General features: G+C 40.2%; 1 protein-coding gene and 1 pseudogene across 2 annotated transcripts; one reads left to right on the top strand and one right to left on the bottom strand.

The window, feature by feature from the left end:
* PAAF1 (proteasomal ATPase associated factor 1) lies at window positions 1-24,841 on the top strand. The gene is made up of 12 exons (XM_084893432.1): window positions 1-99; window positions 1,784-1,824; window positions 3,504-3,607; window positions 8,919-9,008; window positions 11,964-12,062; window positions 12,906-13,056; window positions 14,629-14,823; window positions 16,817-16,908; window positions 18,746-18,861; window positions 21,016-21,098; window positions 21,692-21,774; window positions 23,664-24,841. The coding sequence occupies exons 1-12, from the start codon at window positions 53-55 to the stop codon at window positions 23,739-23,741; spliced, it is 1,179 nt and encodes a 392-aa protein (XP_084749558.1). The 5' UTR covers window positions 1-52; the 3' UTR covers window positions 23,742-24,841.
* Window positions 13,078-14,004, bottom strand: LOC311627156 (large ribosomal subunit protein eL24-like; annotated as a pseudogene). The gene has a single exon. The product of its transcript is annotated as a large ribosomal subunit protein eL24-like (transcript).
* Window positions 24,842-26,278: the final 1,437 nt, after the last annotated feature.

Here is a 26,278-nt window from a genome sequence, read left to right as displayed (position 1 = left end):
GAGCCACTTCCGGGAAAGAGCGGAAGAGCGGGTTGGTGGAGGCGTGGTCAAGATGGCGGCGCCTTTGAGGATTCAGAGCGACTGGGCCCAAGCCCTCAGGTGAATCCAATCGTAGAGCCGGGACCGAGGAGGCGGGGAGTGATGGTGCTCTTTTCGTTGAGACCTATGCCCGACCCAGGATGTCCATAGGAGTTACCGCATCAGCGGTTGAGGGAGCACTGGGTCTAGAAAGAGGTCTCAAACCCACATGGCCATTGTTTTTTCATTCTCAGAAGAGCTACCCTGAGGCTAAGGGGACACATGAGCGTGGTGAGATTCCAGCATCAAAACGAGGATCAATGAGTTGGAGAGAAAGACTGGACAACTGGGAAGCAGGAGGCCCAGATATTTATTGATCGTCAGCTATTTGCGAAAGTCCCAGCCCTTGCCACCACCACAGGGTCGTTGAGTGTGTTTGTCATTTTGGACAGTTGTATTCAGTAAACCATGTAGTACCCACCAGGTCCAGACGCCGACCCAGATAGATGCACGGTGCTGTTCAGATGCAGTTCAGATGGGTCCTCTACACGGAAGGGGTGGTTCCTGCCCTCGAGCTGACAGTTTAATGGGGAATGCACAGCAAACCGTTCACTTATTTAACAAATATTTATTTCTCTAGCGCCGGGATGAGTACTGCAGTACCATGAAGGGCAACTATTATTACTAACAAGGTTTTTCAAATTGAAACAGTGAAGATGAATAACATTCCTGCGTTTAAGAAACACTGGTACACCTTACTAAGTGGGCTAAATTAAAAGAACACATTATTTCCTGCAACACAGAATAGGTGATAAATACTAAAGGAAGAACACTAACATTTATTTGAGGGTCACTCGGTGCCTGTGAGAGAATGCAGGATCAGGATCAGAGGAAGGAACTTGCCCAAGATTGTGCAGCAAATAAGTGATAGAGAGATGCTGGCAAGTTAAAGCCTATGCCCCTTCCCTGTACCCTAGGTGACATATTGATTTAAATGGTTGGGGAGGTGCATTCTAGAACATGGAAAAAAGTCTGTAAGGTGGTGGAACACAGGCCTATACTAGTCAGGTTTCAGTTCCTGCTTCATAGGGGGGTGACCTTGGGCAAGTCACTTCTCTGAGCTTCCGTTGTTTTTTTGTGTTTTTTTTTTCTATCTTTAACGTGGAAATAATAAAAGATATCTTATTAGCCGAAACCGGTCTGGCTCAGTGGATAGAGCGTCGGCCTGTGGGCTCATGGGTCCCGGGTTCGATTCCGGTCAAGGGCATGTACCTTGGTTGCGGGCACATCCCCAGTAGGGGGTGTGCAAGAGGTAGCTGATTGATGATTCTCTCTCATCGATGTTTCTAACTCTCTATCCCTCTCTCTTCCTCTAGGTAAAAAATCAATAAAATATATATTTAAAAAAAGATATCTTATTAAATTGTGTAGATTAATAATGCTATATGCAAAGTGTCTTGCACAGGGACTGGCTTATAGTAATCCCCCAATGATCGAAATTAATATATTCTTTATCTTTCAAAGCTGTGCAGCTATTAATGAATAGTAAATTCCATTATATGCATTAAACACTTAATCTACAAATATTTCTTTAACAAGTAAACAAAGTTTGTCTTAGAATAATTTATGCCAGGATGAGATATTAGACTAGATCATGTCTGTGTACTATGGCCAAGTTGAAAATTATGCTATTTTTCTCCCCTTGCATCAGTGGCATCCTTTTCAATGTTGAGTGAGCCTAATGAGGCTTTGTCTTTCTTCATAGGAAGGATGAAGGGGAGGCCTGGCTGAGCTGTCACCCCCCAGGTAATATCCTTAAGTCTGTACGCATTCCCTTTAGAGGAGGAGAAAGCTATCCTACTTTCTCCTGGCTAAAAGTCCTTGCACAGTACTCATGGAATGGGACAAGAAAACAGAATTCCTCAATCCTATTTTTGCAGCATATTTCTGAACTAGCATTTCATGCCACTTCCTTACCAAAAGCTTCTTCACTAGATCTTCTCTAGTCCAAACCTCTACCCTAGATTGTGAGTTTCTATATTAATGTCCTTCAGCTACCTTTTCCGTGATGGTTGTAACCAAACTAGTATGTTAATTGATGACTCCTTTTTCCTTGTTTTTTCTTTTCTGTTCTTGACATGTCCCCTCCCTGACTTGGAGTTTCCTTTCCCTTATCTTCTGCCTAGTCCTGTCTTTCTTTCAAAGACTCGCCCTCTCTAGGAAGCCCCCCATCTGTGAATCCATGATGGTTTTTACTTTCCTCTTACTCTCAGAATTTTAGTTTTGTACCAATAGTTATTTGCTGAATAATTTATAGCAACCGCCAAAACCGGTTTGGCTCAATGGATAGAGCGTCGGTCTGGAGACTGAAAGGTCCCAGGTTTGATTCCGGTCAAGGTCATGTACCTTGGTTGTGGGCACATCCCCAGTAGGGGGTGTGCAAGAGGCAACTGGTTGATATTTCTCTCTCATCGATGTTTCTAACTCTCTATCCCTCTCTCTTCCTCTTTGTAAAAAATCAATAAAATATATATTTTTAAAAATTTATAGCAACCTACTAGTTTCTGAACTCTAGCACTTAACAGTCCAGTGGGAGGTCAGAAATGTAAAACAGAGTATTATGGGCTCTTATAGAAAAAAAAAAAAAAATATATATATATATATATATATATATATTGTGCAGAAAGGAACTAGAAGAGAATGTTTTTAACTCCATTCTACCATCTACATATGTTTGTGTAGAATAATATCTTATTTAGCCCATATTACTGCAAAAGCAGTGTTTTACTTAAGTACATTTTTTCAGATTAATGAAGCTTAGCTCTTTGCTCTGTATTATATGTACACTAGAGGCCTGGTGCATGAAATTTTGGCATGGGTAGGGTCCCTAGGCCTGGCTGGTGATCAGGGCCAATCAGGTTCCCCGCCTCCCTGCCTCCTTCCCTTGCCACCCACATGCCACCACTACTCAATTCCCTGCCTCCCTGCCTCCTTCCCTCCCTCCCTCAGCCCCACCGCAGCCACTGATCACCTGCCATGTTCCATGCTGTGCCCTGGTGTTCAGCACACATTATAGGGAGCAATCAAACTCCTGGTCGAATTCCTGAGGTGACACTTTGCATATTAGCCTTTTATATAGAGAGATACTGTGGATAAGCACATATATATAGAGATACTGTGGATAAGTATCTGGAAGAATGCCATTTCATGGCCAGTAAAACTTAGGTTTAGATCACATTGGTAGCTTTCTCTACAAATAGTACATTATATCTCGAAATCTTTGTCTCTCGTTTTTAGCCTTTGAGTATAGTTCTCCCAAATTAGCTTCGCTTAGGCTAGTATTCTTTCCACTTCGCCTCATGTTTTTCTTTCATTAATCAATATCCTACCATCTATACTAGTACAGTTGCCTGAATTGGGTCTTCAAGAAGAAAAATGTTAAATTCTTATTATTTTTTGAGACATTCTTCTTTTGTGCTATATAGGGAAACCAACTTTGTATGGCAGCCTAACTTGTCAAGGAATTGGCCCCGATGGTATCCCAGAGATTACAGCTTCAGAAGGATTCATTGTGAATGAAATAAGCAAGGTAAGTTTTTATGTCTTCTAGATGGCACCATGTTCATATATATATGGTTGTTCCTATACATCTACTTTAAATATTTATACTGTTGCCGAAACAGGTTTGGCTCAGTGGATAGAGCGTCGGCCTGTGGACTGAAAGGTCCTAGGTTCTATTCCGGTCAAGGGCATGTACCTCGGTTGCACACCCTCCAATAGGGGGTGTGCAAGAGGCAGCTGATCGATGATTCTCTCTCATCGATGTTTCTAACTCTCTATTCCTCTCTCTGCCTCTCTGTAAAAAATCAATAAAATATATTTAAAAATATATCTATATATTTATACTGTTATCTGTATGTCAGTGTCATCTCCATGTCATTTGTACAACAATCACAGTTTTTACTGCTTTTGAATGTCAAAGATTTTTTTTTGTAATTACATATACATTTAGATGTAATAAAATTTCCTCTTCCCTTATGTCAGTGCTTCCCAACAGATAAATAATGTGAGCCACATATATAATTAAAAATTTTCTAAGCCTAAAAGAAACAAGTGAAATTATTCTAATAATATATTTTATTTAACTTTCATCTATCATGCATATTGCAAATATTTTCCAGAAGTTCCGTATCCTCAAATTTTTTAAATTTTTATTTTTTATTTTAGAGAGAGAGAGGAAGGGAAAGAGAGAAACATTGATTTGTTGTTCCACTTATTTATGCATGTATTGGGTGCTTCTTATATGTGCTCTAACTGGAGATCAAACCTGCAAACTTGGCATATTGGGATGATGCTCTAACCAACTGAGTTATCCGGCCAGGGCTAACATTCTTAATTTATATTCCATAAAGAGTCCCTTTGGGTTGTGGTTGAGAAAAAAAAAAAGAGAGAGAACATAAATATGTTCTCTTTTTTGGGGGGGCTTTGTTTAGCCCAATATATCTAAAACATTTCTATCTGTAATTAATGAAATTACTTTTTTGAAATATATTTTTATTGATTTCAGAGATGAAGGTAGAGGGAGAGAGAGAGAGAGAGACCTCAATGATGAGAGAGAAACAATGATCAGCTGCCTCCTACAGCTGATTCTTAGGTCATAGGTCAATGGTCAACTATTGAGCCACACCAGCTAGGCATAGACTCTAATTTTTTTTATTGGAAATACTTGATGATGTGTTTAGGTTTTAAAAATTTACAGTTGAGAATATAGGTTCACATACTTAAAAAATTAAAAATTCAGTTCCTGCCGAAACCGGTTTGGCTCAGTGGATAGAGCGTCGGTCTGCGGACTGAAAGGTCCCAGGTTCGATTCTGGTCAAGGGCATGTACATTGGTTGCAGGCACATCCCCAGTGGGGGGTGTGCAGGAGGCAGCTGGCCGATGTTTCTCTCTCATCGACGTTTCTAGCTCTCTATCCCTCTCCCTTCCTCTCTGTGGAAAATCAATAAAATATTTTTTTTAAAAAAAAATTCAGTTACTCATATGTATTGGCCATATTTTAAGTGTTCAGTAATCTTATATGGCTAGTATCTACCTTATTGTATGGCAGAGCACTATAATATGTCTGGCTAGGCCTTGATGAAGACCTAGGCCTTCACCAAGTACTTAATAGTTTTTCTCATTGGTCTTTAAGAACCCATTATCTGATATTTTTAAAAATATATTTTATTGATTTTTTAACAGAGAGAAAGGGAGAGAGATAGAGAGCTAGAAATGTCGATGAGAGAGGAACATGGACCAGCTGCCTCTTGCACACCCCCTACCGGGGATGTGCCCGCAACCCATGTACATGCCCTTGACTGGAATCGAACCTGGGACCTTTCAGTCCGCAGACCGACGCTCTACCACTGAGCCAAACCGGCTTCGGCCTGATTTTCTTTATTCATCCTGATGGCTGCAGTCAATATGCTCTGGTGAGATGGATAAACTCTTTTTTCTTTTTTTAATGTAATTAAACTTTTTAAATTGTAAACATTTCTGGTATACTGACAAGAATAGCAAATACATTGTTTTTTTACATAAGATGTTTAGCTAATGTTTATTACCCTCTGTGCAGGGTGATAGGCTACATGTTATTATATATCTTATATTTGTTTTCTATAGACAGCTTTGGAATTGTAGAAAGTGTCAGAAAATCTGAGTCCAGCTCATAGTTAACTCTGATACTTACTAGCAAAATGATTTTGGACAAGCTCATAGACAACAGTAAGGTGATTACCAGAGGGATGTAGAAGAGGGTAAAGGGGAATAAATGATGACAGAAGGAGACTTGACAAGGTGGTGAACACACAGTGCAATATACAAATGGTGTGTTATATAGAATTATACACCTGAAACCTATATAATTTTATTAATCAATGTCACTCCAATAAATTCAAATTTTTAAAAAAGGAAAGATATTTTGGACAAATAAATTAGTTCCCCGAGCCTCAGTTTTCTCATCTCATCTATAAAACAGATAAGCCCTGACTGGTTTGGCTCAGTAGATAGAGTGTCAGCCTGTAGACTGGAGAGTCCTGGGCTCGATTCTGGTTAAGGACACATGCCCAGGTTGCAGGCTCCATCCCCAGTGTGCAGCATGCAGGAAGCAGCCGATCAATGATTCTCTCTCATCATTGATGTTTCTCTCTCTCTCTCTCCCTCTCTCTTCCTCTCTGAAATCAATAAAAATATATTTTTTAAAAACCTAGTTAAGCCAAAACCGGTTTGGCTCAGTGGTAGGGTCCCGGGTTCGATTCCAGTCAAGGGCATGTACCTTGGCTGCGGGCACATCCCCGGTGGGGGGTGTGCAAGAGGCAGCTGGCCGATGTTTCTCTCTCATCGATGTTTCTCTCTCATCGACGTTTCTAGCTCTCTATCTCTCTCCCTTCCTCTCTGTTAAAAATCAATAAAATATATTAAAAAAAAACCAAAAAAAACCTAGTTAATATTCTTCCTTGTAGGCTGATTAGAGGGTAGTGAGACTGTATATGAATGAAACTGTAGAATATTATAAAAATGAGTTATTGTTGTTTATCAAAATAGTCTTTTGGGATTAGCATTTTTAATGTCCATTTTGTAGATAAACAAACAGACTCATTAATCCCTAATAATCAAAGCTAGTTAGCCTGCATGTCGGAATTGAAACCCAAAATATGTGTTACCGCCTTGCAAGTTAATACCGCCTTGCAAGCCTACATTTTTCCTAGGTGTTTCACTGGTATCCATCCATAGCCTGGGTGCTGACTTCCTTTCTTCCCTTCATACTCAGGCCCTGATACAATTCTTACCTTCCAACATCATTGTTAATTTCTGCTGTGTACCTGTTGGGTCAGACAGTAAGTGCTTATGGTTAAACATTCATTTGTTTCCTAACTGCCATGAGTCACTTTGCTATTTGATGTTGCTACATTTTTCTTTAAAACAGATCTGTTAGTATGCTTAAAAATCTAACCCCTGAAGATAAAAAGTTTAACTTTGAATTTTACCTTAGTATGGAATATTCACACTCCCCCTTCTTATCCCCTCATCCCTAAATTCTGTATGTTTTAATACCTTCTGCAGCTTTTCTTTAAAATATTTTCATTAACAGCATGACTCTCTACTCCTGACATTGGAAGGTAGTTCAACACTTATCTTCCTTCATAGTATGTGTATGGGTCAAAGGTTGATTTGCAGGATTGATAAGCAGGAGAAAAACCACTGATTCTTGAATTCTTTCCATAATTAGCCCAAGGAAAGGAACTCTTCTGAGAACAAAGCAATACTTACAGAGGCCTGGGCACTAAAGCTCTCAGAGCCCCCGCATCCTTGCTTGAAATGAATATTTAGCAAGGAGAGTTTAGCTGACGCTTTAGTTTTAGGTACAGAGACAATTCCAAATCCAGGTCAGCTCTCTGGCAGCGTGTGGGCTTTGTCACGCGGTTAGAAGCAAAAACTCATTTAATGAAAGGCCTGCAGGCAGCCAGGCATAGATATGCTGGCTAAGAAAGTACTGTTTGTATAGATATTCTAATTGTGTTTTTAAAGGCGTAGAAGACTTGTAATAAGAGCATATTGATTTTCAGTGATAACAATATTATGACTTTGAAACTGTTCTTTCTAATGAACTGTGAGGACTGTGCTTGTTGTACATAGATTAGCCTTATAAAGAAGTTCTGAAAATCTTGATTATTGAAGATATTTTAATTGCACAGCAGAATTTTCAGAAACTTTGAAATACTTCAATGGAAAAGATGGTTAATAGGTTTGGGGCCATTTGATGAGTGCAACTCCTCAGCTGTGTGTAGATGTTGGTGTTGGTATCCTATGGCTTAGAGCAGTGTTTCCCAAAGTGTGGTACGCGTACCCCCAAGGGTACGGGAAGAGCTTGGTGGGGGTACGCGTTGCACCGGAGTTTGGTGGAGATATGCACTGCACCGTGCTGAGCTGCGCCTAATTCTACGCTCTCATGAGTACGAGGGGTACTCAGCGTTACGAAAATTATAGAAGGGGTACACATGTCAAAAGTTTGGGAAACACTGACTTAGAGTAAGGAATTGTCTTATCAAATCCTTGAGAAAGGGTTTGCTAAGCCTTTTATACCTCTACACATGCTACCTAGAAATACCAACATACATACTGGTAATGGTTACAAAGACTGCCTTCGGCAAATCATGTCAACTGAATCTAACATCTGGTTCTAGGTATAATTTCTTACTCTGTCACTAGTGTTATCTTGCTAGAGTAGCTGGAAGATATGTGATAATGACCAGGCAAAACACATAATACAGCTATGGATGTGAAGAATATCAGTCTAAAAATATCTACAGCCAGTGTAAGTCCTACGTGGGAATGGGTACTGCAAGCGTGACCAGGCCCTGCACGTTGTAAGAGTGTACCATATTTACTTTACCAGTTTTCAATGTAACTGTACAGTAGTCTAACATTTTTATCTAAAAGTTCTTATAGGCAGCAAGTTTATTTTTAGACTGGTCCTTTAGTCTAGGTTTCAGGGGTGGTGCTATTTTCTCATATTTTTTGATCCTGTTCCTTGCCCCACTGCTAATTAAGAGTGCTGATATTAAATTTTCTTCTAAAAAATGATGTTCTCATGTTTGTCAGCTGTATTTTAGTATTGATTTGTCTTAACATAAAAAGATAATGGCATCTCAGTGATGCCAGTTACATTGCAGCCCCTGCAGTGAAAAGACTACTAGTACTCTATAAGGGAATAGTAGTTTTGTGGGCTGGGGAAGGAGGATTAGAGAGGTCACACTTAAAAGATGAGAATTTCCTGTTGTCCTAACGTTTTCTTTACGAGGCTTTAATTTAATTGGAATAGCTTTACTGATGTATTTCATCCTTTCCTTTCTGTTTAGAAAAGCATTCATATTTCATGTCCAAAAGAAAATGCATCTTCGAAGTTTTTGACACCATACACTACTTTTTCCAGAATTCATGCGAAGAGTGTAAGTATTTTGATAAAATGAGGCGAAATGTAATATCATTAATTAATTTTCCATTTTATCTTCTTGTTTAGTGCTGTAAACACTCATAATTAATGTGGTTCACTTTTCTGATTATAAGATAACAGGTGATGAAGTATGATAATGTTAGACAAAACTGGTACTTGAGACCACATCTGTAATAATAAAAGTGTAATATGCTAATTAGACTGGACAGCCGAATGACCTTCCGGACCTCATTCCAAATGTCCTTCTGGATGAAGCCACAGCGGCAGGGGCTGAGAAGAGGAGGTTAGGGGCAATCAGGCAGGCAGGTGAGCATTTAGGGGAGATCAGGCAGGCAGGCAGGCAGGCGAATGGCTAGGAGCCAGTGGTCCTGGATTGCGAAGAGGATGACTGCCAGCTTAGGCCTGATCCCTGGGGTCCCTGATTGAGAGAGGGTGCAGGCTGGGCTGAGGAACCGCCCCCCCACCACCACCACTTCCCTCTGCACAAATTTTGTGCACTGGGTCTCTAGTAGAATATATGTACAAACCACTCACTTGTAATCTTAGAGAAAGGAATTTTGAAATGAAATGTTCTTATAAATGTTTTAGCTACTTACTGGGTTTTGAATAATAAAAACCTATCAATTTATTCCTTTATGGTAACTGCCTTTGGAGTCTTGCTTAGAGTAGTACATGATTATATATATATTTTTTTTAATAATAGTTAAGAATTATTGTTTTGGGGTCAGTCACCTGGATTTTTTTTTTTTTAATATATTTTATTGATTTTACACAGAGAAGAACTGAGAGGGACAGAGAGTTAGAAACGTCGATGAGAGAGAAACATCGACCAGCTGCCTCTTGCACACCCCCCAATGGGGACGTGCCCGCAACCAAGGTATATGCCCTTGACCGGAATCGAACCCGGGACCTTTCAGTCCGCAAGCTGACACTCTATCCACTGAGCCAAACCGGTCCCGGCTAGAGTAGTACATGATTATATATATAAAGTTACTTTAATTGCATAATATGATGGATGAGAACATTGACTCTAGAGACAGACTCATTGATTTGACTCCCAGGATTCTGCCACTTACTAACTGTGTAATCTTAGGCCACATACCATGTGCTACAGACTACTATAATATGGCGGTAAAAATAATGTATATCTTTAGGATTTTTATGAGGATTGAAGCAGTTAGAATTGTGTCTGGAGCATAGTAAACATAAAATAAGTGTTAATTAAAAGTGTAAATATAGTATTTTCTTTTAATTTTTATTTTTTACATTTTACATTTTAAACTTTGTTTTTGTTATTTGGTTTGAAGTAGAGATCTAACTTAATTCTTTTTGAAATGATTAGCATGTCACAGCATTATAAAGTAATTCGTCCTTTATCTCACTGGCTTGAATTATCATCTTTATCCAGTATTTAGCATTATTCCATTGACCTGTCAGTTCTTTTGTTTTGACTAAGGAATAGATCTTTAGATTTAGACTCTGACCTAGGTTTCTATCATGGCTCTATGTAATGTGTTTGAAAGAGTTTTATAAATGATAAAATGTGATGTAAATTAAGTTGTCATAATTCCTAAAATTAAATGTTTCACAATTAAGTTAACAGTTCTTTTATTATATTCTGAGAAACCAATATGAAGAAGAAAAAATCTTAGAAAATGTTAGAATTGACATATTCCTTTAGTTCTTGCTAATCCTATTTATAATGGCTTAACTGTCAAAGAGCAAAGTAAAATGGAAGGTTGGATAATTACTGCAAAAGTCCCTACTTTTTCCTTAATAATTTAGGTCATATGTGAATCATTGTTGCTGGGAATATGTCTATCTTACATTTCTGAAATATTTGCAACTGGGTGTTATTAAATAAAAAGGGTATGTATTTATGAATATATATGAAGGAGACTTGGCATTCTGATCATGGCTTATTCATGAAGTGATTGCTCATATTGAAACCACTTAAGTAAATCTGGGGATTCTCTTATTCAGAATCAGGATTTTAATTAGGATTTTCAGAAGAAATGTGAAGTAGAAAATTGAAAGCAACTTACTTTGCTTTTCCTTGAATTCTTTTGGAGCATCTTGGAAGACTGTCTTTTGTGTAAGTGGGTTCCTGAGAATTAGGAGTGGTATATTAATTTTAAAATAAAATAGCAAAAGATGGAAACTATGGAAAATGATATGGGGACAGGGAAAACTTCATTGCTGAAACAGGAAACTACAGATGATTATAAGTATTCTAGAGGCCCAATACATGAAATTCATACAGGAGTAGGCCTTCGCAGTCCAGGCTGCCTTCGCAGTCCAGGCTGCCTCCGCCCTTGCAACTCCGCAGCCCTGCCTTCCCCCTCCGGCCCACTGGTCTTTCTGGAAGGTCATTCTGTCATCCAGTCTAATTAGCATATTAGCTCTTTATTATATAGGACCTTTTGTATGTTTTTTCCTGTTTTGTTTTGTTTTGTTTTGGCTTAACAGAAATTTATTTTCTCACAATTCTGGAGGCTAATGTTCAAGATCAAGGTTTCAACAAAGTTGGTTTTTCTGAGGTCTCTCTCCTTGGCATGTAGAAGCCATCTTCTGCTTGTATCCTCACATGGTCTTCACTCTGTGTTTGTGTCCTAATTTCCTCTTTTTACAAGGACATTAATCATATTGGGTTAGCATATCAACAATCTTATTTTTACTTCAATATCTTTTTTTTAATCTTTATTGTGGAAAGTATGTCCCTCTTTCCCCCCATTGACCTCTCCCAGCCTGCCCCCTTTGTTTCAATAAATAAAAGGCATTGGCTTTACCCTTGTTGGGAGATTGGAGATAGTCAACCTTTACATGAAACACATGTCCTTTGTGTTGGGATAAGTCTTGGAGGAGTGTGAAGCGGGTTATTTATAACATACTCCGGGGAAAGAGGAGCGTTTTATTATTAGTAACACCGGTTGTTTTGTCTTTTGAACAGATAACATGCCTGGACATTTCCAGTGGAGGAGGCCTTGGGGTGTCTTCTAGTGCTGATGGGAGCATGAAAATCTGGCAGGCTTCCAACGGAGAGCTCAGGGTAAAGGCTTTGGATACACTTTCAGGGTCTTGTACATGAAGGGTGGTCTAAGAACCTTCAGACGGGGTCATGGAAAGAAGAGTGCCTCTTTCTATAAGTATAGTACCACTGCACTTCAGTGGACCTCTGTTCCCTTTTTAAATTTGTAAACCATCCTCAAGCTAGGTGATTTGCCAGAACAGATTGGGGCTGGGACAGTGGAGGAGCCAGGCCAGCGAATGTCTAAGTGTGTGGTCCCTTGGTATGAACTGCCTTCAGTGATGGTTTCTAAGAGAGAGTAGCTAAGCTATTACATTAATTATATGGCATAGCCCCCCAATCTCCTCAGCTGCTGCTGCTGCTTTTTTATTTTTATTGATTTCAGAGAGGAAGGGAGAGAGAGAGAGATGATGAGAGAGAATCATTGATTGGCTGCCTCCTACACGTCTCCTGATGGGGGGGATTGAGCCTGCAACCTGGGCATGTGCCCTTGGCCGGAATCAAACCTGGGACCCTTTAGTCCCCAGGCTGACGCTCTCTCCACTGAGTTAAACTGGCTAGGGCCCTCCTCACCTTCTTATATGTAGAACTAGACTTCCTTATTGCTTTCCACATGGCTGTGAGAGCCATGGAGTTCAAATCCACATCTGTAGCCAAAGCCGGAAAGGGAGCCTAGCTCTTAGAACACTACCTGGTAGACAAATGAGCTAAAGAGGAGGAACTATTTGGACCTCCTTTGTTTTAAAACCCAGCATGCGAGTATAGCACGTAGATAATTCTTTTAAGGGATCAAGGATATGGGAGTAAGAGAACATCAAGGGATGGACAAAAGAACTAGCCTGGAATTTTCTTTTGTTTTTCCAGAGAGTATTGGAAGGACATGTGTTTGATGTGAATTGTTGCAGGTTTTTCCCATCAGGCCTTGTGGTTCTGAGTGGGGGAATGGATGCCCAGCTGAAGATCTGGTCAGCTGAAGATGCTAGCTGTGTGGCAACCTTCAAAGGTCACAAAGGAGGTATGAAGGGTGATTGGAGAAAGTGGAGTGCTATTTGTCACTATCTCATTCTACCTCTTTTCCACCTGGTGCTGTGTCAGGTGAGGGTAGAGACTCAGTTCACCTCTGAACCCTGCTGACAATACCTAGGCTTGGCCTGGTCAGTGTCACTGGGGAAATTTGAGTGCTGTCATTCCCTATTCAGCCCCATGGAAACCTCGGGTGAGGGGGAAGTCGCAGTTTTCCTCCTGCTGTTTGAGTGGGGTAGATATGGCCAACAGATTTTCTGCTCTGAAGGCTACCCTTTTCCCATCTTTTGCGAGGGGCAACAGACTTTTTTTGGAGTTTATTTGTTTTTTTTTAAAACTGTGTCTGTTTTTTAATTTTTATTTATTTTTAAAACGCAGCATGTGAGTATTTTTCCTTATTTTTTTAAGTTATAGTCAGGTCCTTATTTAAGAATCTCATCTGCCAACGTAGCATTTTCCACCAACACGGGGAGCAGAAACCTTCACAGGCTTCACCATCTTCTGCTTAGTGCTGCCTTTGTGGGAGCCTTGTCAGCAGCCAGTGCTGTCTTTTCAGATGCTTGGCTAGCCTTTTTTGCTTCCTTGGCAGCCCTGATAGCTTGTTCTCATTGAGTTTTCCTAACTTCAGGACATGGTTCCTCTTGGCATGATATCAGCAAGAGATGCACCGTGATGGCCCTCTGGAATTTGACTGCACGGCGGGTTCTTTTCTTTTGAATTTCTTCCTCTTGTCCCCTTTGTGCTTTCTTTAGTAGAGGACAGTCCAGTTTATCTGTCAAAGATTCCTCTTGGAAAGCAAGGCCAACTCACATTTTGCATTAAGAAACTGGAAATCCTTCCTGTTGGTCCTGGCATAGCGCCTCCCGTGTCCGGGGTAAATCTTGTGCCCACTGAAACTGCACAGCTCAGCCTTCATGGCTGCGGCTGCTGGAGGGAAGGAAAGATGGTCTTGTGTCTGGTTTTTTAACCAGCTGCATGTCACAGACTTCTGCAGAGTCCTGTCCAGTGTATGTGGGAAGCAATAAGGAAGGCCAGGGAACTCATTGCTCAAGTCCTGAGGTCCCTAGATGGTCTGCCTTCTTTCCAACCTTCAGTCTTCCTAGGCTTGGGTGTTGTTATGTCCAGGTTTTTTTTTTTTAGTTGTGAGAGGAGGAACCTGGGAGGAGGGGTTATTCCATCTTGGCTGCACCAGAAGTCATATTCACCGGGATCTTTTTAAAAGGGATTTTTCAAATGGAACTCTAAGATGTCTACTTAATTTTTGTTTAAGAAACAGGTTTTAAAGCCAAAATAAAATCATGGAAACCATTGCTCTAGGACACCCCACTAAAAATTAAATCCAACGCTTTTTCCATGTCTATCTCTCACAGCTAGTTCGAACCAATGGGAGGCAGGGACTCTGTTCTATTTATTTGTTTTTCTAGCACTTGACCGTGCCCATCATGTAGTATATATCCAGTATGTTTGTGAAGGAATGGAGTCATTTGTGCAGATCTGTCTTCTCTGCCCTTGAAGTTCCTTTATCACTTATTCTACCTCAGGGTCTTTTTTCCCCTCTTGCCAGGTATCCTAGATACAGCCATTGTCGATCGGGGGAGGAATGTGGTATCTGGTTCTCGAGATGGAACAGCACGACTTTGGGATTGTGGGCGCTCAGCCTGCCTGGGAGTCATTGCAGACTGTGGCTCTTCCATCAACGGAGTGGCTGTGGGTGCTGCTGACAACTCCATCAACCTCGGCTGCCCGGAGCAGGTGCCCAGTAAGTTGATAATGATCTATGAGCTATTTTGTTTCCTTAGGCCCCTTCAGTATTAGCCTTAGTTTCTCCTCTTCTTCCTCGTCCTTTTTTGCTCTGTAGCTGGTATTTCTATTTTCACCATAAGATTAATATTATTGCAAACCTACTCTGTTTCTGTTGCTTTAAAATCTACAAAAGAACTGTGTGTCATAGTTAGTGCATTTGCATAATTACAGTTTAATATCAGATTAGATGAATGCCTATAAAACAAAGAACAATAAGTTTTTGGCTGAAATAACTTAGTGATTCTTGGAAAAAGACACTGTTTTGGGTTAGTGTTGATGTGAAAGTTGTCACAAAAGAAATTGACTTGAATCTTGAAGGATGGATTCCAGGTGGACAGATAAGAATAAGAAGGGCCGAAACCGGTTTAGCTCAGTGGTAGAGCGTCGGCCTGTGGACTAAAGGTCCCAGGTTTGATTCCGGGCAAGGGCATGTACCTTGGTTACGGCACATCCCCAGTAGGGGGTGTGCAGGAGGCAGCTGGTCGATGATTCTCTCTCATCGATGTTTCTGGCTCTCTATCCCTCTCTCTTCCTCTCTGTAAAAATCAATAAAATATACAGTTATCTTAAAAAGAATAAGAAAGATGGCAGGATGGGAGCTAGGGCAGGATCACCAGTGACTCCACGTTGCCTAATCCAATGTTACTTCTCTGTGCTTTTCTTTCTGAATTTTCTAGAATTCAATGTCAGCCCTTCTTCTCAGGAAACTTTTCTGTCTTGGCTTCCGTGATACCACACTATACTGCTTTTCTTCCTATCTCACTGGCTGCTGATTCTTGGTCTCCTTTTATGAATCTCCTTTGTTCTCCTTTAAGTATTGGAGGGCCCTCTGCTCTAACTACAGTTTCTCCAGGGGTTATCATGGCTTTAGGTATTATATTTAAGCTGGTGATTTCCAAAAGTACATTTAAGTATAGGCCTCTCACCTGTGTTTTAGACTCTGTTTAGATGTCTAATAGCTCAAACTTACCTTGTCTGACAAAGTGTGTTTTATTCCTTCCCCCAGCCCCAGTCTGTTTTCCCCATCTTGCCATTGCTCAAGCCCAAAGCCTGGGATTCATTCACAGTCCACCCCTGCCTTTCCTCGTGTCCCACATCAGCAAAGTCTACTCTACCTTCAAAGCGCTTTGAATTTTTCTACCTTGCCCTCTCCTTCCCATTCTCCCTCCTACCAGTATCCTGGTCCAATCTATCATCATCTATTGCTTGTACTATTCTCTTATAATCCGTTCTCCTCAGAGCAACCAATGTGGTCATTTAAAAAACATAAATCAGCCGAAACCAGTTTGGCTCAGCGGATAGAGCGTCAGCCTGCGGACTGAAAAGTCCCGGGTTCGATTCCGGTCAAGGGCATGTACCTTGGTTGCGGGCACATCCCCGGTAGGAGGTGTGCAGAAGGCAGCTGATCGATGATTCTCTCTTATCGATGTTTCTAACTATCTCCTTTCCTCTCTGTACAAAATCAATAAAATATATATATTTTTAAAATCAATAAAATATATTAAATAAATAAATAATTAATAAAAAACATTAATCAAGTCATGTCACTGTTCTTTGTCCCTACTCTTCTCCAGTGGCCTCCTTTTACACATATATTAAAATCTTAACCCTTTACCATGGTTTATCACAAACCCTTACACTGTCTGACTCCGGTGTGACTCAGTTGGTTGGGCATCGACTAGTGCACCAAAAGGTTGCCAGTTTGAGTCCCGATCAGGGTACATGCTTAGGTTGTGGGCTCAATATCGGATAGGGGGCACATGGGCAGCAGCCAATCTGTCTCTCTGTGCCTCCCCTTCATTGCTCTTTAAAATTTAATAAAAGTACTTTTTAAAAAATTAATGAGTGAATCACTAACAGAGTAATTCAGTAAACAGCCATCAGTGTCTTGCTTTCTGGGTACTGCCAGCTGATCAACCAGTTATTGACATAGCTCATGTGTCATGCAGGTGAACGGGAAGTTGGAACAGAATCGAAAATGCTGCTGTTGGCCCGGGAAGATAAGAAGCTTCAGTGCTTGGGACTACAGAGCAGGCAGCCGGCAAGTGGTTCCTCTAAGTTCTTTGAACTCTGGGGAAAGCTGGGTCACTCTGATTCTTGGAAGGCCGTTTGAGAAACATCTCTGCATGTACACTTTTGAGATAGCTGCATGAGTGAGAGGCAGTTCATTTAGTGATTAATAGCATGGAATTTAGAATAGAGCAACCTTTAAATTCCAGCTCTTCCATTTAATGGCTATGACATCACACAGGTTTCTTAACCTGTCTGACCCTGTTTCCTCATCATTAAACTGGGCCTGGTAGGACTTACCTCATAGGTTTATGTGATGAGGCTTACACACTCTACCGCAAGTCACTTTCCCTCTGGGCCTCCGTGTGCTATAGGTTTTATAGATTCCTTTCCACCTCTCAGGTAACATGAAGAAATTCTGAGTAAAGAACTCACACACTCAGGGCTCTAAATAATGATCATAATATCTTTTATAGAAGAATTAGTTGAATTTTCCTCTTTCATCCTCTGAAGTTTTGCTGAGCATATTGTGTTTTTAATTAAACTGAGTTTCCTGGGATTAGGTTTTTCAAATTTCAACTCCATCACCAGATAATTTTAATGATTTGGTTTGGCCATAAGCTGTGTATTTTCATTTTATCTCCTTAGTTCATTGTATTTGTAATGTTTCCATATTCAAAGTTGTTCCAGGAACATCACTATTTTTTATCATACTGCCTTTGCACTGTGAATTTACATGCTGGCTTTTAAATCAAGGATTTTTGTTTTGTTTTGCTTTGTGTATTTACTTTTTAGAACATTCAGGGGAGAAATGATCAATGTCAGCTAACAGGAATAATAAAAATCTGATAATTTCTTTTCTCAAGTACATAAGGAGAATTGTGATTCTTTAAGTTGCCAGTTTATTTAAGGTTAGTTTTTTTCCCTACAAATTTATCTCCCTTCAAAATGTAGTTATAAGTAACATGCAGCAAATATTAAATGTGTGCATTGTAAGTGTTTCTCAAATGGAAAGTTGTAATGAAAAGAGGGAAAAGAATGATTTTTGGTGTTGAGGATTCTGTGAGTCAATGTGTTGAGGGGTAGTAGTTTAAAAATTGCTGCCTCAGACTAAGGTATTATATAAACTGCTGAAGTCCTCTGCCAATCTCAGGTTCCTGAAATCCTGGGAGTGCTTCTTTCTCAGTTGGTGAGGTGAGGGCCTGGTTTAGATCAAGAATGCTTAAAAGGCTCTGGCCAGTTTGGCTCAGTGGATAGAATGTCAGCCTGCGGACCGAAGGGTCCTGGGTTCGATTCCAGTCAAGGGCATGTATCTCAGTTGCAGACTCTTCCCTGACCTGGGCCAAAGCCCATGCAGAAGGCAACCAATTGATATGCTTTTTTCACATCCATAGTTCTCTCTGTCTTTCCCTCTCTCTTCCACTCTCTCTAAAAATCAATGGGAAAATATCCTCGGTGAGGATTCAAAAATAAAAATAAGTAAAGCAGAAAATTTTATTCTTTTTTTTTTTTTTAACATATTTTTATTGATTTCAGAAAGGAAGGGAGAGAGAGAGAGGGAGAAACCAATGATGAGAGAGAATCATTGATCGACTGCCTCCTGCACGCCCCCTACTGGGGATAGAGCCTGAGACCCGGGCATGTGCCCTTGGTCAGAATCGAACCTGGGACTTTCAGTCTGAAGACTGATGCTCTATCCACTGAGCCAAGCTGGCTAGAGCGGAAATTTGATTCTTAAAAATAACAGGAATGTTTAAAGGGGGAAGAAAATATCTCTAAAAATAGTAAAATTTTTATTTTTTGGTGCCTGTTTATTCCTGGAAAAAAATTAAGCTTTAACAGCATTTTTGTCTCCTACTTGTTCCCAGGTATTCCTCTTTATTGGCTCAGATGCCTTCAACTGCTGTACTTTTCTCTCTGGCTTCTTGCTCTTGGCTGGGACACAGGATGGAAACATTTATCAGCTGGATGTGAGAAGTCCAAGGTGAGTCACCATCCCTTTGCATGATGTAGACCTTCTACAGAGTGGAAAATTTTTTGGCTTTAACATTGGTTTAGCATAGCATATAGTTGATTATTGAATCAAGGGTATATTTTTCCATTTATAAAGGTTTTCTGGTGTGAATTGTCTGATTGTTCTTCTTATTACTAGAATCCTTATCATTCTTGGAATCATTAAAAGGTGGTTTGATTCATACTGTCATGAATGTCCTATTGTGGTGATTGCTTTGGAAATTAAGGTTAAACATGAACTAATATTTCACTTTAAAATTGTGTAAAACTTACTTTTAAGGAGCTCAGTAATTTTCTTTATGGAAGGCAGTATGCTTACCACTCTGCCACCAACACCGACTAATTTTCTTTATGGTATTAGATCTGGGTTGGCCTAAAATTGATCATTTTTCAGTTTGAAATAAGCCAGTTCTGGTTCTTTATTTAGCTTTTATCATAACCTATCTCAAACAAGCCTTATTCTGATCTTAACGCTATCCAGAGAAAACCCTCTGTCCCAGGATTTAACATGTCTACACCTTCTTCCTCTCTCTATTTCTTCCTTTGTTCAACTGATATTTATTGAATAGCTTCTGTGGGCAGCAGGCGTTGTGCAGGGCACTGAAAACCAGACAAGATATAGATTCTGACTTTGAGGCATTTGGAGTCTAGTAGTAACACCCAATAAGTAAAAGACTGTCATGATGCAGTGTGATCAGTGTCTGACAGGGATATGAGGAAGCACCAAGGAGAGGGAAGAAGGTGAGATCGCTTCCCAAGAAGATGAGGCTTTAATTGCATCTTGTCCAGTGGGGAGTTATCAAGTAAAGACGAAAGGGTAGAATAGCATATAGAGAAGCATGAAGGCGTGTGAAAGTATGGCACTTTCAGGGACCTCTGAATAGTTTGATATGACAGATATGGCCCCTGCAGACAGGGCAACAGACAGGAAAGTGGGAGTTTGCTTAGAAAAGACTTATGTACCAGCCTAAGGACTTTGAACTTTATTCCAAAAGCAGTGAAGAAATTCCAACTAAAGAGTAACTAGCTGCCGAAACCGGTTTGGCTCAGTGGATAGAGCATCGGCCTGCGGACTGAAAGGTCCCAGGTTCGATTCCGGTCAAGGGCATGTACCTTGGTTGCGGGCACATCCCCAGTAGCGGGTGTTCAAGAGGCAGCTGATCGATGATTCTCTCTCATCGATGTTTCTAACTCTCTATCCCTCTCTCTTCCTCTCTGTAAAAAATCAATAATACATATATATATATATATATATATATATATATATTTTTTTTTTTTTTTTTTTTTTTTTTTTTTTTAAAGAGTGACTAGCTTATACCTTTTCTTCCCATAAGTTAACTTACTTTATTTTTATACTTGTTTTTACCTCCTTGGAAATAGGGACTCTCTGATCACTATTATAAAATTACTCTTGTCCAGCTGGTATGGCTCAGTAGTTGAGTGTCAACCTATGAACCAAGAGGTCATGGTTCTATTCCCCATCAGGGCACATGCCCAGGTTGCAAGCTTGATCCCCAGTAGAGGGCATGCAGGAGGCAGCCAATTAATGATTCTCATCATTGATGTTTCTATCTCTCCCACTCCCTTTTCTCCTCTGAAATCAATAAAAACCTATTTTTAAAAATAATAAAATAAAACCACACGTGTGTGTGTGTGTGTGTGTGTGTGTATATATATATATATATATATATATATATATATATATATCTGATGTTCACTCACCTTTCTGTTTTGTTTTTTAGAGTCCTGACAATTTTAATATTCCACAACTGTTTTAATTATCTAGAAGTAAAAAGATTTACATATTGTTAACACTATAAAGTCTCCCACAAAACGGGAGATTTTGGTGGTGACCAGGCTTATTCAGTTCAATGATATGTTTAGAGACAGATTTAGATTCACTCCACAGTATTTTATTTTATTTTTTTACTTTTTTTGTTTTCACTCCACAGTATTTTAGAATGGGTTGTCTTGATCTACCATTTAATTATCTTGCAGGAAAGAAGCCATATGAATATTTAATCTCTACTTATATCCTGTTTGCTATTATGTGGTTAGTACTATATAATCAGGCATTGCTTTTGAAGAAAAACACTAAAATTGCCCCTTTTACTGTGCATCCTAGGGATCCAGTACAAGTCATCCACAGATCAGGAGCACCGGTTCTATCCCTGCTGAGATTCAGAGACGGATTCATTGCTAGCCAAGGTGGGTCCAGGGCTAATCAAGAGAATGGTTCCATGCAATTCAGTTAAACATAGGTTTAAGCGTCTGGTCTGTGGCTGTGCTAGGGGCGTGGCCCTCCACAATTGTTTGCCATATTATGCTTATCACATAGTGTTTATCTCCCTACACTGTAATTGTCGATATGTCCCCCTCCAGTCCAAGCTCCTTGACAGTAGTGACTATGCCTTATTCATTGTATCATCTCCAGCATTTAACTTAGTGCCTACTATGTAGTTGGTGCTGTTAAAAGTTATTGCTTAGGATAAGTTTGCATACAGATATATAAATCTGTAGTTGCTTGCTCTGTGCCCTTGGCAGGTATTGCTCTTCAAAGACAAACCTTCTTCCCGCAGAAGGCACTGACCTTCAGCTCCTCTGTAGCCTAGCATTCTAGGCAGCCACTATAGGTCCTCACAGTTGGTCTACATAATGAAACCTGTTTGCCTTTCCATATCTTAGGGCAATCTTCTTTATGCTAGTGACATACAGAAATAAATTAAAATATTGAGGTTTTTAAAAACTCCTTTGTATGCAGATTTCTCTTCACTTTTCTAAATTTTCTTTCTGCCTTTTAGGTGATGGAAGCTGTTTCATTGTCCAGCAAGACTTAGACCATGTCATTGAGCTCACTGGGGCTGACTGCGACCCTGTGTACAAGGTGCAGGCCTGACTGGAGACTAAGCCTTGATGATTCTCACCTGGGATCTAGAGCTTTGGAGGGGACTGAATCCAGTTACTTTGTGATTTTTATGGTGATAAAATACTTAGAGATGCGATAGAAAGAAATCAGAATTTTGAATCAGAAATTACTTAATCACTTACTGGATCTAGAAACTTGAAAAATCACTTCACCTCCCATCTGTCAGTTCATCTGTAAAATGAGGATAATACTGGGATAATGCATATGAAAGCTCCTTGTAAATTTAGAGTACTGTATATAGCAGTTCGATTCCCAGTCAGGGCACATGCCTGGGTTGCAGGTTTGACCCCCAGTAGCTGGTGTGCAGGAGTCAGCCAATCAATGATTCTTTCTCATCACTGATATTTCTATCTCTCACTCCCTCTCCCTTCTTCTCAGAAATCAATAAAAAAATATATTTAAAAATACTCTATAAATATTAGATATTATTATTATTTAAAGTTCAAGACTAATTATTTAATTTGATTAGAATGGAAAGAGAAAAATAAAGGGAAATAATATTGACCAGTCATTGTGCAGGAAGTTTTACATGTATTATCTCATTAAGTGTTTTCATTTCTTGAAGTATAGGTATTATTACTCCTATTTTTCTTATAATTAAAAAAAATGTGTAATTAATACATGCCTAGAGTTTTTGATTTTAAAAAATATGTTTTTATTGATTTCAGAGAGAGGAGAGGAGAGGAGAGAGAGAAACAGAAACATCAATGATAAGAGAGAATCATTGATCAACTGCCTACTGCACACCCCAAACTGGGGATCCAGCCGGCAACCTGGGCATGTGCACGGACTGGGAATTGAACTCTGACCATCTGGTTCATAGATCAATACTCAACCACTGAGCCACACTGGTTGAGCTAGTTCAGCTCTTCTTTCCAGAAGTTACTAGCATTGACAGTTTGGCACATATCTTTCAAGACTTTTTTTGTGCTTATGTATTTATGTAAATAATACAGTTTTATCTTAGTTTGTACATAACTGGATCATCTTATATATATTGCCTTTATGACTTTTTATGTTTATTTTTTAAAATATATTTTTATTGATTTCAGAGAGGAAGGGAGAGGGAGAGAAACATGATGATAGAGAATCATTGATTGGCTGCCTCCTGCATGTCCAACACTGGGCATGTGTCCTTGACCAGAATTGAACCCAGAATCCTTCAGTCCGCAGGCCAACACTCTATCTACTGAGCCAAACCAGCCAGGCACTTGCTTTTTTTTTTACTTATCATCTTGGAGCTCTTTCCAGACAAATGCATACAGATACACTTTATTTCTAAAAGTTTCTGCATAGTGTTCTATATTGTGAAATAATAAATCATTTTCAGTTTACAAATAAGGAAATTGGGGCCCAGAGGAGTTGAGAAAGTGGCCCATGGTCGTGCAGTTATGCATAAGCAAACCTGAGACTCAGCTAACTCCTGAATTAATGCTATTTTCACTAATTTCGTGGCTCTTAACCTTCTTTGGGTCTCAGACTCTTGTGAGTCTATGAAATTATCCTCAGAAAAAAGGCACATGTTGAGAACTTCTTTTGTGTATAATTTTATGAGGCTCAGGCATACCAAGAGCCATTATGGACCATCTATCTCCTCCCAGGTATAGATTCTCTAAGCAGGCACAACACTAATGGATTGCTCTCTACTTAGCTAATTAGTGTTTCTAATCATAGTGCTCTTGATAATGGCTAGCCATTTTAAAAATACATACAGATGTAATTATTTTCTTGTCTTTCAAGTAAACAAAGCTTCTGACTTCCTTGTAGTGGGGGTGAGTGACCAGGCTCTATCTGTCTGGAATGGGAGAATTCCAGGCCTACAGTGAGCTGTGACTCTGGTATTCCAGGTAGCCACGTGGGAGAAGCAGATCTACACATGCTGCCGAGATGGCCTGGTGCGGCGCTATCAGCTCTCTGACCTCTGACCCTGTGAGGGAGGAGGCCCAGCTAATGAAAACGACTGGCCATGACCAACAGCGAGCAGAGGCATCATCGGTCCTTCCCGAGGTCCCTGCTCTTTGGTGTCGTGGGCACCCTTCGGAAGTCACCGAGAGCTCCACTGGCCACGTGGAACTTTGGTTCCACACAAGACTTGTGTGAATTGAGTAAGAAGCTCACGTGTGCTCACTGCGTTTGCCCCGACTTCTCCTTCTATAAACTCACCGCAGCCCCAGGGCAGGGTTATGGAATGCTTAGTTTGATCACACATCGTTGTATTAAATGTTTACAGGACCAGGGACTAAAGTCTGTTCTCTGAAGGGAATAAAGAGAGAATGTTTGGAGGAGTCAGAATTTGAAAACTTGGTTAAATGTTCTTATTCCAGCAGAAAGTCAGTCAGGCTGATGGAACTCCTTTCTCAGGCATTTCCTATTGTCCTGGTTATACAGGACTGTTGACATTAGCAGTCAAGATCCCATAGGTACAACCTGGAAAAGACTTTTGTGTAGGTAGAATGACTACCATCCCAATTTTCCTTGTATCGTGGGGTTTTCGGCCACCTGTGGCTTTCAGTTCCAGGCAAACCAACATGGTCTGTCAGCCTATATACAGGTGGCTGTGAAAGTGGTTCCTAGAACAGCTTCTCAGTATCACCGGGGAATTAGAAATAGAAATTCTTGAGCCCACCTCAGACCTAAATCAGAAATTCTGTGGGTAGGGCCTACAATCTGTTTTAACAAATCTTCCATGATTCTGAAGCGTGCTGAAGTTTGAGATCTAGAGAAAGATGGTATGGGGCACTTTCGTCATAGATGGAACCCAGGGCTCATAGGATGGCCAGGCTGGTCTGTGGGAGATGAGGCTGGAGAGGCTGGCAGTCCCCGAATAGTGAAGGAGCTTGAACACCAGATAGGGAGCTTGAACTTCACTTGGCTGCAGTGGGAATCATGAAGGGATTTTTAAGCAAAGGTGTGACAGGGTTACTTCTTTTTTTGTCTTTAAACATAAAAATGGAATAATTATGTGTTCCATGGCTTATTTTCACTTAGTATCTTAGTTCTTTTACATTTAGACCTCCTTCATTTTTTTAAATAATTTCCAGAACATGAAAGCCATATCCTTTACATTTTAGAGATCATTAAAGAAAAAGTTTCTTGGAGCATGAAACCCTGGAGCTGAGCCATGTAGGCTGAGATCGGGAATTTATTTAAGGGAAGAAAATAATTCCTGGCTCAGGTAACAGTATGGCTTACAGAGTTCTTAAAGGTGTGTCCTCATGTAGTCTATTGCTACCTGTGACATACCAGTGGTGAGACTCAAAGAGATGAAGTGATTTGCCAGGGGTCATAGAGAGCAGGAACTTTATTTTAACTTTAAATGCCATTTTTTTCCACCTGTTGCTAATCCCTAAACAAAATTGTGAAAATAAAATATTGTCATTCATTGAGTATCTACTAGCAATCTACTCTGTTCTAGGTTCTGTATTTATATATTTAATCTTTACAACACTGTTAAAAAGGAAAATATCCCTGTTTTACGGATAAGGAAATTGAGGCTCAAGAGCCTTGATTTGGACCTTGCTCAGTCTGTCTCCAAGGCCTGTGCTCCTTCCACCTGAGCATGTGGTCACGAGACTTCTGGGACTAGAGCTGTTTCACTTAAGAAGTGATTTGTGATAGGGTCAGGTGATCCAAAGAGACATATTCTAGAGCTGAGAAACAATAATTCCTAGGAAGTCTAAGGAGTACTCTACGAAGTCAGATTAAGAAGCCAGGATGAGCCCTGGCTGGTCTGGCTCAGTTGGTTAGGACATTTCCCTGATACACCAGGTTCAATCCCTGGTCAAGATACATACTAGAATCAACAAATAAATGCATAAATAAGTGGAACAACAAATTGATGTTTCTTCCTCCCCCACCCCCACAGCCCCTCCCCCTCTCTCAAAAAAGAAAGAAAAGAAAACAGGATTATGGCTTGAGTTCATCACATGGCAAGTGAGTCTGAGTTCCCAATCTTGGACTCACTCTTCTCCATTGCTATCACATTCATAACCCCCTTTCCATAGCAGGTCATGAAAAGTAACCAGAGTGGATATCCTGGTTGTGATGGGTGCAGTGACCCTTGAGAGCTGCTGTGAAATCCACACCAAGCCTTGGGCACTGTGAATGAACTGATACCGTTTGTAACAGACAAAGCTTGGTTTTCCTTTTGGATTGAATAGTGCATTCTGGGTAAGGAAGGGTGGCCAACCCCAGCTGCAGCTCTGCAGGCCCAGTGCAGCTGTGCTAGACCTTGTTTCTTGGTTTTCAGATGCCCCCTTGTGACTTCCTGTGAGAAGTGCCTCTTTCTCAAGCTGAGCTGACAGTAGCATCAGCTATGGAGCAGGGACTCTGTACCAAGCACAGTCCTCACAGTAGCCTTGCAAAGTGAAGGTTTATTTTAAACAAGTCTGTGGATGTATTTTATATTGTTTCTATATTGTTTTCATTTTGAAATAATTTCAAACTTACAAATAAGTTGCAA

The sequence above is a fragment of the Pipistrellus hanaki genome (genome assembly GCF_964339955.1).
Source record: "Pipistrellus hanaki genome assembly, chromosome: 9".
NCBI lineage: Eukaryota > Metazoa > Chordata > Mammalia > Chiroptera > Vespertilionidae > Pipistrellus > Pipistrellus hanaki.
The sequence above is the reverse complement of the archived record's forward strand: the minus strand, read 5'-3'. Positions and strand labels throughout refer to the sequence as shown.